We start from the raw sequence: 19,695 nt of genomic DNA on the forward strand, positions 1-19,695 counted from the left end.
TTTCTCAGCTTTAACACATGTGATACATATTTTTCAAGTAAAAATAGTGTTTTGTCCCTGTAATAGTAAGGAATTCTTAGGTTTAAAAATGGGATGGGAGGTATGTGCATATGAGAGCATAAACAAATCACAATTTCTGAGTGGTAGTAAGCAATTTTTTGGAATCCAGAATAAGTTTGCAGTGTTTCCTTCAGCTGTTTAAGCAGTAAGACATAACAGGAAGTGAATTACAGCATAGTGATTTTCAGGCAATATTAAATTAGAGAATTGAAGGCTACTGTGTAAAATTAGTATGACTCTTTAGCCAGTATTTCTCTCTGTGTCTCTTCTCTGCAGTGTGCTGTGTGATTTTTAAAGTGATATTTTTAGAACCTTTTTCATTTCTTCATAAACTCTTAATACAGGGCTTTTCCACAAAAAGGGGTAATTGGCAGAAAAGGAGAAATCAGTTTAATTTCTGGCTTCCCTACACATCTCTTTCCACTTTCAGGAGGAAAAATGGGTGACTGCTATTTCAGTGCCTCTGCCGGATGATTCTTACGGACAGTGGCCTCATCTTCAGGCCTTTGTCACATGAGCACTCAATCATCTTTACCTCAAAGATTTTATATAATGAAAGTTTTTCAAAATTACTATGAAAATAAGACTTTTACGTGATCTTAATTAGTTCTGCAAAAGCAGCAGTGGATTATCTCTCTTCCATTTCACACTGTCTGAGCATTGTATCACAGTAATAATGAACAAGCAAACCTCCAAATTTTATAGAGTAATCTTTAGCTCCATAATCTTTAGCTCCTCTGGTTAGGATTCTGTTATTTAAAGTTACTGTCCTGAAATTAATTTTTTATTTCTCTGATTACATTTTGCAAACAAGTTGCTAACAGAGGAAGAACAGACACGATTTTTCCTTACAATTTGGTATAAATGTCAGTTACCCCTTTAAAAACTAATCGAAATTGCCAGTGGGTACAATAAAGAACTGAAGAAACAACACTGAGAGGAATTTCATGTTGGGCATTCTGAATATTGGTTAGTTCATTATACAGCCTTCACTGGTTTGCGGTGTCACTCACTCCCAATATTACTTTTACAGTATCTTACATGCTGTATTCTGGTAACATCATGTCCGTGATCCTTCTTTAAATTCCTAACTCCTCAAATGAAGATTTGAAATATTTAAAATGATGGCCTGTAAGATATTATGGGGTTTTCATTTGCCTAAATGTCTCTGTGTAGTCACTAACTTCTAGCAGGCGAATTGAACAATTGTTTCTGGTTTATTGCTTGGGAATAAGCAGGGAACTGATGAAACTTGATGACTATGAGTTTTCAGTATGCTGGGTTATGGGGAATTTAACTAAAATCAGCTTTGCAAGACCTATATAGCTGTGTTTGTGTGTTTGTAACGTGTATTACTTTGTCTGTCTCAGCTGGCAGTGAGAACACATGTAGTTCACTGCAAAGAGATCAAGCAGAGTTAAACCACTGCTAAATTTCATAGGTTAATTCTCAATGTATTTCTTCATTTTGTCTGTTTGGTTTTTTTTTTTTTTAGCAACTCTCTAGTATGTGATTTGATTACTGGTTTTTAGTGTTCATTAATATAAACATATTTTCTGTAGGTGCTTTGGGGAAGAGAACTCGATTTCAAGAAAAATACGTTGCACAGCTTATTTTGGATGTCCAAAGAACAGATGAATTCCTCCTTCCTCACAGTGAACTAAGTCCAGCTCCAACACCTCTAGAAAGCTTAACAATAGTATGTATCTTAGAAGAATTGCTTTAATTTTTTAAAATGAAAGTGTTCGGAAGCTTTTGTTGGGTGTCTGCTAGGGAAAAGTGTGTTGTGCCTAGAGAAACTTAGCTGGGGTTTTTGAAAGTTTTTGGAAGAGCTGTGGGGCAGTAATTTGCCAAATATTAAAGGGCATGGGGTAAAACAACGTATGAATGTCTGCAGGACAGATGTGGCTACTCAACTAAGAACATGTTTGCAAATATGATCTTCTACAGTTCGTGCATTCATTTTTAGTGACTAAGAATGATGGAGCTAGGAAAACAGGTGAGAGGCAGATTTTCAAAATAGCCTGCAAGGCATCACAGGATTGCACCAGGATTGCACAGATTCCTACAGACTGACAGACGTATTCAGTTACAGTGCAAAGATAGGAAATTACTCTACTTATTCCTATGGCATGAATGATGTGAGTTGGCCCTACTGATCTTAAGGGTGTGCATGATGACTTCAATTATAAATTGCTGGAGAACCACTGAATTGACTTGGAATGATATTTTTCCTTCCTAAGGAGATATAAAGTTATTTGAACTTGCTAAAGAAGCCAGAGATAAATTGAGGCATGAAGTATTAATTTTCCATCATAAAGTAGGAAAGCCTTTATTAAAAAATGTTGTGCCTTGATAGACTTCCTGGTCAAGCAGGGATCTTAAGCAAAAAAATTGTCACTACTTCTCTATTTCTAAATTGAATGCATAAATATCTTTAATAAAAAAAAAATCTAGACTAATCTAGATTTTTTTTTTGTTTGCCTGTTAGCATGTCCTTGGTGTTGCATTTGATTTGATGAAATGAGATTGACTACATGTGTCACGACTTAGGCTTATGATAGCACTACATACACCAACCCTTATAGGATAGTGAGAGCTCAGGGAGGCTGCCTGGTGAATGTCACAGTTAGTTATAGTCTTCAGTTACAACTTCTTTAGAACTAAATGATGGCATGCACTGTTCTCAGAGTTCCTAACTGGGATATTGTATGAGTGGTTTTTCCCAGTTATTCACAACTTTCTGAAGCATTTGCCTTTCTAGTCTATTCTGATAAGGACTTTAGTTTGGAATAAAATTATTTCATCATTTCAATAAAAATGGCTACACTGGCTTAGGCTGTAGGTATAACTCAGAATTAAATATTTTACCCTTGCTAATCAAATACTACTCATATGTCCTTTCAGTGAACAGACACAGAGCTTCTCATGTAAGTTTCGCAGAGAATTTAGAAAGAAATAAGGGTAATTAAAACCTTTAAAAATCAGGCAGTCAGGCTTGATGTGATCCATACTGTCCTACTAAAATTTTACTGAGTGTAGCTTGAAAATAGTGCTAGAGAAAGTAAACATATCTATGCTTTTGGAAAAGTAGAAAGGTGATGCTAGAAACAAGAGGTTCTGGCTACAGGGAAGGAGTTGTGTTTTGTGCAAATCTGAGTGCCTGTGTCATATAATTCTGTAGTAAGTTACTCAGGCTCCTCATTAAAGAAAGTGAGGCTTTCTGTCCCCACAGTCTACTTCTCAAAAAAAAAAAAAATTAAAAAATCAGTACTTTATATTTCTGCATCTTCTCTGTGTCAAATTCTAGAAAATCTTGTAGTGAAACCATGTGCTGCTTTGAGGAAAACCGGAGGTATTTCAAGTTCAGACATTTTATTAATTTGTGTGAGTGTTCTGCTACAGGTATTAGACCAGGTTTGACTAAGTATATTCTTCAATTTGTGTGTGCATTGAATTACAAGTTAAAGGGTTTTGTTTTTTTTCTCTTTTCCAAGCATGTTTTTATTGATAATGTGGTATCAAAATGCAACTCAGTAATGTAGTTTGTCAGTGCAATGTAATTAACTTTAGCAGTGAATCCTAGTGATTCTTTTGCCAGGTCTGGTTTCAGATTTGTTGGCTTTGAGTGTATCTTGAAGTTATTTTAGCTAAAATTGGAGTTAATGCTATTTTCCTTCTGCCAAAAACTACCAATGACATCCCTGCATCCCTGTCTGAGTTTAGGGAGGATACTTGTTGTATCTTGTGTACTTTTAAAAGACTATCCATGGCAAATACATAGAAGTTAAGTCTTCAAGAGGTGCTGAGAATCTCCACAGAATTAACATATGCATATGGAAAGCTAAATTGTAATAGAGAATTTCTCTTCCAGTTCTCTCCTGAGTTGTTATTTTACATTTGCCATTTGCAGATAAAGGAGAATGCTCCATTTGTCTCAAGATAGGATTTATCCTGGATGAGCAGAAAATTTCCTAAGAAAATTATAAATTCTGACAGTTTGGATAAAGGCCGAGTTGAGACTGCTCCCGCCTAATGTTCATCTCCTGTTTTGGGGTGCTTACTTCTATGATATTAAAGTTTTCCCCTTAGTCTTGTTCAGTAGGAAGACTGAACAAGTTATTTTGCAATTAAGCAGAGAGTAATTTAATTCAATTAAAATAGAATCAAAATAATAATGTGTCTGACAGTTGGATTGGTAGCTGTGCTGGTTTCTGGTCAAGGGCTTTATCTTTCCCTCTGGTGCTGAGCAATTATGTTATCTCAGGTGGCGCTAGAGGCAAAACTATTCACATTTCAAAATAAGTATTTAAGGCTGTAAATTCAAAACGTTGCTCCCAGGTCAGTTTCTATGAAAGGAAAGCCTCAGGCTTGAGGTCATGCATAAAGATCCTTGATATGAAGTGATATATTTAAATAGTTTGATTAGTTTTTAAAAATTCAGAGCTGTTTTTATATTTTGGGGGAATGAGGAAGTTCTTTTTATATCTAGGAATGGAAGTCATGCTTTAAAGCTCTGGCATACGGTTGCAGTACCGTTCAGTTGATCAATATTCACAGTGAAGCTAAAGTAATTAGTACTATTTATACAAGTTAGATTTTAAAAATTATGTATGCCTGAAGGTGGAAATTTTAACTAATTGCCATATTAATTAATTTGTAATTTATGTTACACATAATGAAGTATCATTATACTAGTTCTAAAATAATTTTCCGCTGAAGTGGTAGATAATCCTTGCATAGTCTAATGTAGGAAGAGAAGAAAATTATGGTATTGAGTTTGACTTTAAAACTGCGAATATATTCTTTATCCACTTCAAATAAAAAAGCTTGTTTTCTTCACATTCTCTGTCAAATCAGTTTCCTTTCATTTATGTAGTGATAAAATACTGGTGATGAATGCAGATAACCCACTTCAAAGCATTCCTGTTTGCTCTTTGTTCTTCTGTGGACCTTCATTTTGACCTTGCCAACGGAAGATATGAATGAGAAACAGCTACTACTGGGACATTGAAGGGAAATTAATAGGAAATTTGAAAAACTGTTAATATAAATCCATTATCTGTTTTTAATAGATTGTAAATACTACTACTAGTAACTAAGAACCAGTAGTATGATAATTGGTTTCAGGAACAATTGTTTTGGTTTGGGTTTGTTTTTCAAGGCAAGAAGTAGTATTACAGCTTCGCTTACAGCCAAGGAAATCTTTTGTTGTTTTCAAACAAAAATTCTATGCACATAGTAATTTACATGTCTCAGCCATAGATTATATTATTTTCATCTTCTAGTTAAATGGTGGACAGTGAGCTACAGATAGCATGCTTTTTTGTACAACTTAAAGACTCTTTAAATAAAAAGCATGTTCCAGAGGAAATTTTATGGAAAATCAAAAGTAGTTGTCTGGGAGCAAACGTTTTCAGAATGTGCTGGCTCAGTGAAGTCTTTCCAGTCTGCGTTATTTTGGGGTTTTTTTAATTTACGAAGCTCCTTTTACCAAAAAAAAAAAAAAAAAAAAAAAAAAAGTCCCTGTAAGGAATTTACCTTTACTGCCAGAAGTCATACTTTACATGGTTGGGTTTTGCTGCTACTTAAACAGAAATCCATAAATTCCCAGAGGTCTAAGGTGCATAGCCTGAACACTACATTAGTGACCATAACACTAATCTGTTTCAGTTGTCTGTACGTGTGTAAGAGAGGATGAAATGGTTCATAATTCTATGAGCAACAATTTGAAAAGGGAAGCTGCCTTCAGCCCTTATTTAAATAGGAAGTTGATATTAGGTAACCTTAAAGTTGCTCTGAATGCTGTTCCTCATGCACAAGAAACTATATTTGTAGCAAAAGTGTTTTGGGTGTATTGTCTTCATTACTGTCTTACTTACCTTGTACTGTCTTCATTAGTTAGTTATTCTGTCATAACGGTAAATTGCTTTCCATGGTGAGTTTCTGTAATGGTAGTATTATCCTTTTCCGAAGAACTCTATATTTTTTTCATATTTTGAAGGCATAATTCTATCTATTTTAAAATATTCTTTTTCTCTTCCCACAGAATTATGATTTAAATGATGACACAGTGCTTAATGAGATAAAATTAGCGGATGCTGATCAGTACCAGGTACCTGATTTGTGCGCAGAAGAGCTTGCTGTAATCCTTGGAATATGGTGAGTTAGCTTATGGTTACTTTAAAAAAGCCCCAAACAAGCAACTGTATGAATCACTGTGACAATGAAATAATGAAATGGTGAGTTGATGGGACTTTTTTCCTTCTTTATTATATAGTCTGGCTAAAAGGCTAAAAGATTTGCATTATACACAGATAGCATTTCAATTATTTCAGAGTGAACATTAGTGCCCAGTTCAAAATTTCAGCAATATTTCTTTAATAGCTATGTTGTTGTTTTATCTTTAAAAAGCTTTATACTCCTTGTGCTTCAGGTTAATTACATTTCAAGTGTCAGCTGGCATAAGCTATCATGCAGTGATAGCACTTTGGTTAATTTTGAAAGCATACTTCAGAATCTGCAATTGCCAGCTGTCTGTGGGGATCAACCATCAGGCAATACACTGCTCTGCTATTCAGTGACATGGGAATACTTGTCCGTTGGTAGCTAAAAGCTATAGTATGAAGTCCTTGTGGTTTTGCACCTGATTTTTTTCCCCCCAGCTTTTAGAAATTATTTGCTACATGGGTTTTGGAAATAGCGTAGAAGAACAAAAATCAGCTTGAAATCTAAGGATCAGAAGGTATGGCATGTGGAAGTATAGTATAGTCAATTGGTGAGTTTGATGCAGTGTTCATTATCACTCACTCTCAAAGTGCTTTTTTGGTCTGTGAGTTGCAAAATGATGGAATCTATTTGATCCAGTTTGAGGACCATATAGCGAACAGTGGGTTGACATAAATTCTTAGCTCAGTCACTTTTAGTCTTTCACAAACTGCCTCAAGCAAAGCAAAGCTTTTCCCTTCCTGAGGACCATTTTCGTGAGGACTTCATTTCTTAACACAGCGTTGTCTTAGGTTCAGATTTTATAATCCTTCCTGTTCCCTCCATTCTGAAGGAAATTTTAAATTGCCTATTGCTCTTTTTTCTTTTCTTTTTTTTTTTAAGGGTGCAGTTTGAGTTCTACATTGGTTGGCTGCACAGTGGGTTTCTTGATCACAGTGTTTGACTTTGAAACCACCACTGTCATGTTCTGAACAGTGGCTAGGAACCATATTGGCTGCCAGTTGTGTGTATATATGAGTTTGGCAGGATTCAAGGCAAGACGAAACTAAAGACAACTGACTAAACAAAATTCAGTGTTGCTTCCCTATAGGAATGGCAAATGCCATTCAGTGGGTGGGATAACATTAATCATCTGAAGCTGTCTTGGTCAGCGACAGAGACAAGATTTGATATCCAGCCACTGCAGAAAGGACGATGTAGTAGGATGCCAGCTTTGAGAATTAATCTTCTTGCAACCGAGTAGAGTTTAGGCTTGGATTGTTGGCTGTACCCTTGGTGTCCATACCACCTATTGGTATGTCAGTTTGTGGGAAGCATAGACATGTTAAATTTATCACTGGCTTTTAAGCTAAACGTTCTTCTCAAGCCTTGGCTATAGCAGATTTTGTGGTTTTCTTTCATGCACGAGGACTGCAGTTCTGGAGGGTAAATGTTTCATTTCATAATTAATAAGTTAGCTGTAGAATTCCTGTAAGCTGTTTTATTTTTAATAGCTTTAGTGATGTTCTTTAACAATTTTCAGCTTTCAAAATCAGTTCTTGAAACAGAAGTAGGTAGTCATAATCCAAAAAGCGATACTTTGTTTGCCACTAATTGTACTGTTTCAAATATGGCTCACTGAGTCCCAAAGTATACAACTTGTTAGTTAAGCTGGATACTTTATCTATTAAGCTGTCAAGGTAGACCTGATTAATCAGACAACTAACTTCTGCTGATTTACTAGACAATACTTTTTTCTGGCGCACAGTACATCTTACTCCAAGGTTCTGTTTTATCTGTCTAAAGAATGTCTGTTTCTCATTGTTTTCTTTCCCTCTTTTATTTCAATAAACTTCTTAAGACAAGATTCAAGAGTGGACAGAAAATACATCACAAAACTGAATGATGTGATGATTAGTGACTTCTCTTCATATTGTTATGAAAAGATGCCTCATCATAGGTCTTACACAGTAGATCCTGAATTCCTCTCAGATTTCAACTCCTGAAATTCTCTGGCATGAACCAGTTAATCTGTCCTTGAAACCAGAACAGATACAGGTCATAGAAATGAAATTTCCATAAAGTAGTCTGACAAGAACTAACACTGTCATTAGAAATGCTTAAAACCAGGGTATAACTCGATTCTAGATTCAGATTCAAATTATAGCTTTAAATTTGATTTGATTCAGTATGGAAAATAATTAAAACAATTTACTTGTTCTCCTGTCTTTCAAGACTTACATTTCTGTACTTATTTGTCTTCAAGCTTTGTAAATGGATGTGGCAGAAATGGAAATCAGAGATCTATTTTAGCACTGTTTTGATCTGGAAGAGCTGCATCTATGTGCTTCAAAAAGCTGTGACAAAAATTGATCTAGAGTAAGAAGAGGATTAATCCTTTCTGCTTGAATCAATGTATTTTTAGGATGATGAAAAATAAGTTCCACTTTTGTCAAAATTTTACTGTGCCTTGGTTAACTTGTGCTTTTCAAAAGCCGTGGTCATGTCATTTAGCATTCTGGTTGCCTGTCTGCTGTTGAGTTGATACAATACTAGAACTTTTCTTGCTGCCTTTTTTTCCTCTCTGTTTTTGGTTGTCTCCCTCCCCTCATGCATAGAGAATTGCTATTGTTTACCTGAAGTCACATTTGTATTAGTGACCAGTGTTTAGTGACTTGCCTTGACTACATCAAGCCAACTAGAAGTCTTTCTGCTAGCAGCTGACATTAGATATGGAAAAAAGTAACTGAAGCACTGAAATCCTTTATTACTTTCCTGTTTGCATGAAAATGTTCACAGGGAAGGGAAGAAACAGTGACATATATATATATATAAAGAATTTCTTTCCTAGCCATGTTGTCTAAACCTTTGAAAACACCAACAGCATAGCGGTTTGGGGTTTTTTTTTTAATGTGGGGAGGTGAGGGAAAATGTATTGAAGCAATAGTTAATAAACTTTTCTTTATGTCCTTATGGCCGTACTCATATAGCTTGCTGAAATATCAGCATAAATGGTGTCAAGTGTGTGTGGAACCTCCATCACGGGAACAGACTACATAACCATTTGTCTGAAGTTAGAGGTTTGTAGTGCAGGAAGAAGAGTTGGAAGACTCTCAAGTCTTCTTCTAGAAATTGTTGTGAGTAGTCTGTGTGCATTCAAGTAGAAGAAATCATGCGTGAATAACGAGGCAAAGTCTTGTCTCCAAAGTAAGTTACGTAATGTAGAGAGCGTAATTTCAGTCTGTAACCTATTACCACAGTAAGTATCTTTGCAATTTTAGCCTAGAATATGAAGCCTGCTGCAGAATTTAGTGTGATAAATTTGGGCTTATGTATACAGCCATTATATGGGTTTGATGATGATCCATCATCTGTGGTACAGTTTAGGATATATTTTCACTTGGTATCTTTGGTTTTAACAGGGAGCTTGAATTACAGCTTTTCTTGGTTTTTGTGCAGTTTGGTGCTGTCTCTTTGTAGTATGTTTGAAAGTGTTGGGGAGCTGTTGTCTAAGGAGAACATGCATCCACACAGAGTTGTAAGCCATATTTCTTTATCATCTCTGTAAGCATATCCAATTCTGAATAAAATAATTTTAATTCTCACCTCTGTGTATTCTGCTGGTTTTCCCCCTGTGAATACTTCAAGGTCATGGTAATGCTGGTCAGTGAGAGATGGACTAATGTGACCATATGTCTTGAGTGACTAGAAAGAGGGTGTTTGTCTGAGATTACCCTTCAGCACTTCTTGAGCATTAGTAGTTTTTTGCTTTGCAGAATCTGCATTCAATTAGTTATAGGATTTTAACTTGAAACAGATCTCTGTAAAAACAAACACTGGATTTAAAACTTTTTAGGATTTGTGAAATTGTTATTCCCATAAGCTTACACCAAGTAAGACATTTCACTTGAGGATGGTATTGGAAAGGTTCTTATAAAATACTTGGTCTCCTAAACAGTTCTTTATTTCTGTGACTGTTTCTAGGTCTAGGTCATTTTCTGCACATACCATACTCCCGTTTTTCATTTCCAGAAGATTTCTGCAAGTTTGAAAAATGTGTTCTGAATAATGTAATTCTAACGATGAAATCAGCATTGTTTTATTTTTTTTCTCTTTACAGTATAGACTTCCAAAAGAACAATCCAATACACAAATTAACTGAAGAGGAACTTCTGGCTTTTACTTCAGTAAGTAACTTACCTGGCATTCTTAGTAAACATGTTTTCACGTAATAATTAAGTACCAAGCAGTAACCTGTCAGTCACACTAACCAGGAAATTTCACCACAAAACACACAGAGAAATTTTTGCGTTTTTAAGCTTTATTCACTGTGTGAATTATAACGTAATATGCAACTGTATAATTCTACAGCAAACTCTTCTTGGGACACTAGTGGTAAAAGTGTTTCTCTTTAAACAATGTTCAAGAGGAGTTCTAAAGAAATTTCAGCTTTATACTCTCAGATTTATTCAGTCTGTATCAGATGTTCTGCTTTTACACGTTTCTTCCCAATTCGGTGGCTGATTTGCTGCAGAACAAATCTGTAACTTCATATGAAGCTTTGAAAATTCTCAGTATTTTTTTATGTAATTTTTTTTTTTACTGAAGACTAAACACAATTTGCTTCTTCCTTGATCTTTTCTGCTTTTGTGGGGTTTTCAACATTAATTTAGGTGGGAGGGTGTAGGATGAAAGGCTTGTCATTATGTTCTCTTTCTTGCTTACTTTCTGCAATGTTAGGCTTAAGTTCGGGTTCAGTAAAGACAGCTTGCTCTCCTACCCAAGCCTTGCAGTCCGAGACTGTGTTGCTGTAGTAGTGTCATCTGAAAAAGCACATTGTCGGATCTCAGCAAAAACCCCTTTGATTTCACTTGAGCTAGAATCTTGAGCTGGACTAAGAACAGTAACCTAAGGTTAACTATGGTAATGTTTGGCTGAGGGTTTTTTGTAAAAGGAGGTTCTATCTGTAAAAAAGATAATCCTAATCTTACTAGACAAATGTGAAATAGGTTGGTTTAAAAGTAATGTTTGTTTAGGTCCCTCTGCTAATACAGTACGTGTAAGAGGGCATGCATGAGGGAACTGAGTGAATTGCTGTAAAACAGTTTGGGTTTTGTAGGTTTTGTAGGTTTTCTCTTTGTTACTACAATGATTATAGTGATACAATTTCTCATTTTGTGAAGTATTTTGTTTTGAACTACAGTTTTGTTCTGGCCTTGGGCATTTTTTTTGTCTCCCAAAAGGTAGGAATAGAGAATAGGAAAAAGTTGAAATGTAGAAAAAATGAGGCTGTCCACTCTCCTTTCTTATTGTAGTCATTGAAGTATCCAGTAAGAATATTAAAGAATGATGACCATTAAAGGAGAACAAAAGATTACAGAAATAATAAATATATGCAAAGTAAGGAAATGTACACATAGAAAAAGCCTGTAGCAGTGACACCAAACTGATGTACTGAGTACTATAAGCTTTTTTTAAAAATGCTGAAACTGTGAGAGTTCAATTTTTCCCGCAAAAGTAACGTTAATACAAATGTATGAAGTTTCAAGATGTGCATGTAATTTCATTAAAACAAACCCTGTCATTTTGTTGTTAAAATAATGTTAAAGCAGTATATAAAACTGTAGAAATAGGGTTTTCTGTGAAAACTCAGAATCTTCCTTCTCTTATTTCCAAACTCCCTGGACTATTTTGTATAGCCCTTGTTTCAGTCTCCTCACTACCCACTATTGTTCACATCATTCTTGGGTGGAAAAGCAGCCATTATATATCTGAATCTTGCAAGTTCTCCATATATTCTATCATTTTAATATTAAATGGAGTGATATTCTGATAATAGAATATCTTTAACAAAATTGACCTAACTCCTTTAGAGGTGTCCTTTCTAGAATAATGAAAGTAGGTGTGAGGTTTAACTTTTAACACGTGAGTTTTCCAACATTTAAATATTTTTAAAGTTTTACAGCAGGTTAGAAGAAGTCTAGGTAGCTTGTGCACTAGGGAAGAAAGATAATCAGCCTTCCTGTCATCCTTTATCTGACATTGCTTGACAGATAGTATTACCTGTTACATCAGATGTAAGCGATCTGTTGGGTGGATTCTTCATCATGATGGGAAAATTAAACTGCATTTTTCTGCCATCTAGTGGCTGATCCCTCAAAAATCACAGGACAGCTGATTAACTTCAATTAATTTACTGCATTAACTATGGGGAGCTTATGTTTTCATTCATTTATTTATTTATATTTTTATAGACTTATTAAGTTAGCTGTGGCTTGCTTCACACTTGTAAGATCAGCAGCCACTATCAGGTTAGATCTCCAGAGAAACAGCTGAGAGATCTGTGTAGGCTTCCCTATCACTTTGTGCTCAGAGTAGTAAAAAAGAAGGGTCTATGGCAGTAGATGAACAGAAATGTAGATCTCACTGTAATCCAAAATTTATTGAACAGCAGTGACATAAAGAAGTAGCTGGTAGTCTAAACATTAGAGTAAATAATAGTAATTTTTGGTATCAGAGTAGTGTTCATTTTGCTTAATGTTTCCAAGTTAATTGGATGTGGGGACACAGTGGAATCTTAGAATTATTTTGACCTATGCTCCCAAGACATAAACAAGAACAAGTATGAATTGTAATAACACCATCCCAGATCTTTCCTGGAAGCCAAAACCAGGAATCAAGATATTAGCTTACATGAGTTCTTCTCAATAAATGTACCTTTTGTGGTATTTGCATCTGACCTAAAATTGTGAATAGTCACTGCAGAATTTCATAATGAAATCTCTGAGCTCTTTTGTGTCTTAGATCTGAGTCACTGAGGCAAATCCATCACTGCTCCCTGGCAGTAGGAATGTTCTGTGTCCATGTTAACACAGGCTTAGTTCCTACAGTGACTGCTAGGAACTAATTTAGTGAGTAAATTAAATGGCACCGTAGCTGTTATCACTTGTATTTAAGGTATTTACCAAGCTTTGGTGCTGCCAAAACAGTAGGCAAATGAGCACTGTATCAATGCTGCTCTAGTAATTTCTTTAGCATCAAACTGCTCTGTGTGTGTGTGTGTGTGTGAGCAGGCATCTTCTCAGCCTACATGTGGATTCCTAAATCTGCAGGCTGGTTAGATGGTTGTCATGCATTCATCTGATATCTTCTGAAATTCTTGTTTCCTCAAAAAAGCACGGCATTTCAAGTTACCTTAGGAAACTTGAAAAATTACAAGGCATTTTTAATTAATCTGTGGATCATCAAGAGATCCTCTTGCTTTGGACACCACAAAAAAAATGCGTGTGACATGCAGTTTCTCTTGAGCAGAGAGAATAAAGATCTAGGTAGTACGAGAGGGAGAGAATGATCAATTTGAACTCAAGTAGATGATGTTGTCCTGCCTTGTACTGGGTGCAGTTTGGAAAACTGACATTCTAAACTCCCTTTTATATCTGTAAAAGTTGAAAATTACTGGATATGTAAGAGATATCTGTATATCTATATCTGTATCTGTATCTATTAACATAGCTTATAATACTAAAAATAACACTATTAATTCACTGCTTGGCAACTGAAGTCAATTACAAAAGGATTGCTGCTTTTCATTTACTAAAGTCACTTGGAAATAGTTGCTGTTGTCCTAAAAGCACGATCTTTTGTAACTAAGAGTTGCTTTCTTAGTTGTGAGGTGTGTATGTAGTTCCATTGGCTGGGATAGCAGCTCTTGTAACACGAATTTGGACTTAAATTTTGAGGTATTCTAGTCAAATCTCTTTACCCATCAGCATAATATTTCAACTTTTAAGATGTTTATCCTTAAGTGAAATTAGATGCACTTGATTTTTTTTTCTGCTTATAGTTCAGTTGTTGATGCAGTACCTTTACATGAGAAGTAATGTAGCTTGCATTCTACATTATAACATAAGACTAAAGACAAAAGAAAGCATTTCTTTTTGAGGGGGATTAAATGTTATTTTACTCATGCTTAATAGTGTAGGGAAAAAAATCATAATTTTTAAAAATTAATTTTATTATGGTAAGCACTCGGTCTCCAAAGAAAGCTAAGATATTTTTTAGAAATCAAGCATCACAAAAGCCTCTTCGGAGACACAGTTATACAGTTGGTATTTGGTGAACTTTCTGATTACCTAAGTGAATATTGTATTCGAAAGCCATTTTTAAGAGAGGGAAGGTAGGACAGTAAACCAGTAGTGAGACTCAGTGCTTCTCTGGTAAAATTGCTGGTTTCTTCCTTTCGGTAAAACTTTCCCCCAGAGCTTTCTGTAGGATGTAGGAACTAGACAATGCAAGAAACCAAAGAACTAAATCAATGCTGCTTTTACATTGAGATTTTGTTGCTTAGTTTTCTCCCAGGTCCCCAAGTTAGTTTTACAATGCCTAATGTGCTTCCTTACCTTCTTTAATTTCAGTGGATTGTTTTCAATGTAAAAATACAATTGTGAAGTTCTGCTGTATTTTATATTGGTCAGCAGTTTTTCCCTAGAACTACACAAGTACTTCACTGAGCTGTAAATCAGTGGCCAAAATACTTCTTTTAGAAAAAAAATCCTTTTAGGAAATGAGCAAAAGTAAGCCTTAAAATAATTTCCATTAAATATTTGGTTTTTGCATATTTCTAATAGGTAATACAGTTCAGACAGTATACCACAGAGATGAAATGAACAACAGTGCTATGTAAGTGTACATGATATTAAAAAAAACCAAAAAAATTACACTTAAAGCTTTATAAAGATGTTTGTGATGTGAACATAAATTTTAGAACAGGAGACTGCAAACACATGAAACATCTGTTTAAGAACTGATAAATATTCCTTTATGTTATAATTTTAATATTACACAGTTCTTGCAGAGAAATAGGGAAAATATTAAATACTTGGATGGTGTTGCATTTTTCTCTTGCAACAGAGAAAAATGTTTCCTTTTTTTAAAAAAAGACTAATAAGATTAGACTGCAAAACAAATTCTTAGAGCTTCATAGAAAGCTTATGCTATAGCTTGTATTTTACATACTGGGGAAACAGTTCAATGTTTCGTAGTCTAATATGACACTCCAACAAATATCCAAGATTAAGGAGCTGCATCTGGTCCTTAAAATTACCCATTCCATCTGTCAAAGCCATTGAACAGTCCAGGAGAAATGGTTTTTATGGTAAATGTGCAGTTAGCCCACTGTGGGAGAATATTACTTTTTTCCTTTATTAGTGTGTTATGATCAAGGGACATTGAGTGGCAGCAACAGTACTAACCTGTAGGGGACTGAGAAGAGAAAATATCCAGAAACTGTGAAGGAGAAGCCTTGCTTTCTGCATCCCATATCTTAGCCCCATGTTTGTATCCTTTGGAATCTGTGGAAGATTAGAAGGAAGATAAAAAGGACCATGGAAAATTTAGTTGCTTTGGTTTCTTATAATTCTAAGGCTTCACAGGATTTATGGAGAGTAGAATAGTCAGTTTTTTTATTAAGTGGTGAAAGAGGGAAAAGGAAGCTCTGGCAATTCTTCAGTCTGTGGACACTTTGAACAGGTGAGGATATCTTTCTTAAAGAGGGAAAAACCCCAGTGTAATAACTTGTATTTTGCTTGGACTACAAAAGTGAAGTTATTTACCCTCTTCTAACAGAAATAATGTATCATTCTGAAATTGTTCCAGTAATACTGTGAGGGATACCAAGGTCTGATCGAGGACTTGGAGAATGTGTAAGGAGTCTGCAAAATCTAAGGAATACTATGTATTCCAAAGATAAACCAGATGGGAATGTTTTTCCCCTGTGTTGAGCTACTGATTCCATAAGAGACTGTTCTTACTAAGGAATTTTAGAGTGGTTGGATATATTTTTTTTTTCCTGAGGTGGGCATTAATTGAGTGCAATAGAAGCTAATGTTGTATGGTACCTTTGAAAATCGCAGTGAAGAACTACAGTGCACATTTTATTGAGTGTGTGTGTATGAATATGCATATATGAATACTTTTTCTGCTTTTCACTGTAGAAGGGGGCTTTGGGAGGAGGGAGTGGAAGGTGGAAATGGAAATGCTTTGTTTTTCTCATCTTTTCTATGGCATTTGCGATATTAATGTGTAACTAGGGAGCAATCAAATCACGGCATACAATATTTTTAATGTTAAGCCTTCCTATCAAAACTCTATAAAACTAACATGCCAATTTGGTTTCTAAAGAGAAGTTGTTTATATAGCTTAAATAAGAGCAGTGCATTTTTCTCTGCTGAGAAAATGGCTGCAGTTTTTTCATGTTTTATAAGCAGCAAGAGTATTGAAAAGCTCATTAAGAGTGCCATGTGTCTCTACTGCTGTAACTTTTGTGGCTTTATAAAAAGTTTCTTTCACTTCTTTTCTAAGCTGTGTTGCCCATTTTGAATAGCCTCTGTTGGTTACAAAGATTATAACACTGTAAAGGCTTTATCTGGGCAAAGCCCTGCTAGTTACTAGTGAGACTTTTTTTTAAGTAAATGAATTCAAAGCTAGTCTATTCTTTTTTTTTCTTTCATTTTCTTTTTTCTTCTAAAGACTTTTGTTCAAAAGTCTGAATCATTTTGCAGGAATGTCAGGATCTAAAGACTTGCTAATTTAACGCATGTATGTGTTCTGGCCCATCACACAGTACTGGGGAATCAGATTGAGTGTAGCAAAAGGGAAGCTGCCTCTTTCTGCTGCATGTGCAAAGACTCGACTGGATCTCTTGGAAGCTTATTCACAAAGTGTCTGGTACTTGGGTTTGCAGTGTTTTGTGGGTAGGAGACTGGCCTGCTGTTGTCAGTTATGTTTGCTGCTGTTGTGTGCGTTTAGAAGTGTTAGGGTAAAGTAACCGTGTGCTGTAGTACATGTGTTGCAGGGCAGGGGTGAAGCTTGCATTCCATTCCGAAACTGGGATTAAGTAACAGTCTGTCTGAAGTTGGTTTATTTTACAAAGTATCAGATTTCAACATAATTGACACTTTTATCCCTTTCAACTTTGTTCTCCTCTGTGGTCTGCATTCTTCCTTCAGTCCATGGGATCCACAGCTCTGCTTGCATCATATCTTGCAAGAGATGATTCCTGATTTATTGTGTGCCTTTCTGAGCAAGAAATTTGGGATAGCCTTTCCTTTCGAGCATAGTATGCTCTTTTGTATAATCTGTACAGAATTACTCAAGAAATAGATTTTAGTGGGCTCACTGAAACTGCAGTGGTAAATGAACATGAAAATCATGTTTAAATATTGATAGATTTTTTTGCCTGCCAAAGGGTTTGAGAAGTTAAGCAGGCAAATTTGATGACAGTTAATAACATTTTTTCCCACAGCAGCCTTTCTTCTCCCCCTCCTCTTTCCTCTTTATCTATCAGCAGCTCACTTATTTTTTCTAGCAGCCTCTCTGACAGCCAGTTGACATGTCCCAGGCTTCCCTTCCCCCTCTCATGTCCTTCACCAGTTATAACTATTATAATTTACTTCAGCAAGAAAGATTTCATTGCAACAAGAAGGTGAAATTAAACCCCCTATTCAACAAAATGCTGTCTGAGGTATCATCTGAAGGAAATAAGACGTTCTCACTATTCTGTCTGATGCTTAGTAACCCCTTTTTGATGATGTTATGATGATTAGTTCACATGTTATCAGTACTAGCAGTCACTTTCTTTAGTGACTTATATTCTGATCTGACTGTTTGGCTGGACAAGGCGCTGATGAACTAAACAAGGAGTAGAGCCAAACCTCCCTTTTTCAAAGTAAATTTTTTGTTGTTTTACAGTAGATGAGGAAGAATTATTCTTAAAATTTATATAGCTATTGTAATATCTTGCCCTCATCTTCTCTACCTACCTAAATATCATCCCTTCATTTGTTTTTCTTCCAAACCCAGTACTTCAAATATTACTCAAATCTTGCTTGTTTCATAGCATCTGAAAAAATAAAGGTGGTTGAATTCTAGTTTGCTAGTGTCTAAGCAGCTTGAGTTTAATTTTCTCTGATGATATCATGTCTGTGTTTCAGCTGGAAGTAGGACATTTTTCATATCAGTACACCAAACAATCTTTATGGTCTATGTTAAAGATGAAATACAGAACAAGTAATGATTTTTTTGACTTAGTACACCTTAGGATAGGTTTGACTACAATGTCATAGTTGTTGATTGCAGTCATGAAATATGTGTTTTTTCTTCCCTCCCGAGGTGTCTGAAATGTGCAAATCTGATACTCACTGATTCATTTCTCATGAGTAAAATGTCTCTGTCCTGTTGTTCTTGGTTTTTTTGGATGTCAGTTCTGACTATTCTATTCTAGCTGCTTTGGGAAAAGTATATATGAACTTGATAAGCAATAAATCTATCTTACCCCATTTCTGCTCAACTTTCTTTTTCTATTTCCCCAAAATGGCTCTAATGATTCTTCCTTTCTTTAATTTTTTTTTCCCTTTGGTCTTCTGTCCTTTTGAAGTTTTAGGTAGCCAAGCTACTGGAAAGGATTTCTAATTAGTATTTTCTTTTGTACATTTATTGACAGACAATTCAAGGTTTTTGAGGAAAAAAATGTTTAATCAAGTTCTAAGTCTATAAACCATGGACTTTTGAAAGGAGATGTAATTGAGAAAGATTTGGAGTAACTATTTTTGAAAAACTTTCCAAAGAAACACTTACAGCTTAGATTCATGGAAATACTCCTTTACTTGCTTAGCTGTCCTCATTTGAGTAAATCCTGTTGTGTTAAGCAGTGATCCCGGTTATGGTTTTGTACATTGTCCTGCCCTTGTATGAGGAGTTAATTGGCTTCAGTATGTTGTGGAAAAACACGGTGTCCTCTAGGTTGCAGAATGACGAAGATTAAGCAGCTCTGATTCTGATATTTCCACAATATTTCCTTTCCTTCCTTTTATCAGAAGCAGCACATTTAAATAGAAAAATGGAATTTTAATGTGCTGTTGGCCAGAAAGTAAGATGTTACGGTTAAATTAATTTGTGAAACATTTAAATACATCTGTATGGAGGGTGTATGTACATTTATTTTACATGTATTTATAGAATGCTTGAATTAAAGTACTGATCACATATTATATGGCTAAAGGGGGGAAGCTTTTATTCTTGCCAGCAGAGCCCCATTGCTCAGCTGTTGGTTTTTTGGTTTTTTTTCCAGAAATAGATTTTTATTGGTATAATTTACATGCCAGTAAAGCAAAGTGTTCTTTTTAGTACTTATTTGTAACATCAAATATGCAGGAAAACTTTGTAAGGTAATTCACATGAAGTGTTTGTGACACTTATGAAAAGTAATTTCCAGTTATGCAAATACATGAATAAGAGAGGTTCATATTCTGTTCATGAAGGTTAGCCCGTTGCATCAGGAAATAGAAGCAATGCCAGTTCATTTAGTGGACTGTTCAAGCAATGTGTGATCATAAATGAATCTCATGATTACTGTGAGAAATTTCAGACTTT

General features: G+C 35.3%; 1 protein-coding gene across 1 annotated transcript in view; it reads left to right on the plus strand.

Moving 5' to 3' along the window:
• The window catches only part of TTC27 (tetratricopeptide repeat domain 27), a 113,253-nt gene that overhangs the window by 24,118 nt on the left and 69,440 nt on the right, over positions 1-19,695 (plus strand). The window contains exons 7-9 of the mRNA XM_082303020.1: positions 1,623-1,759; positions 6,110-6,222; positions 10,388-10,454. Of these exons, the coding sequence (XP_082159146.1) occupies positions 1,623-1,759; positions 6,110-6,222; positions 10,388-10,454 (317 nt within the window). The remainder of the gene's footprint in view (positions 1-1,622; positions 1,760-6,109; positions 6,223-10,387; positions 10,455-19,695) is intronic.

Source organism: Coloeus monedula (genome assembly GCF_965178545.1).
Source record: "Coloeus monedula genome assembly, chromosome: 2".
NCBI classification, from domain to species: domain Eukaryota; kingdom Metazoa; phylum Chordata; class Aves; order Passeriformes; family Corvidae; genus Coloeus; species Coloeus monedula.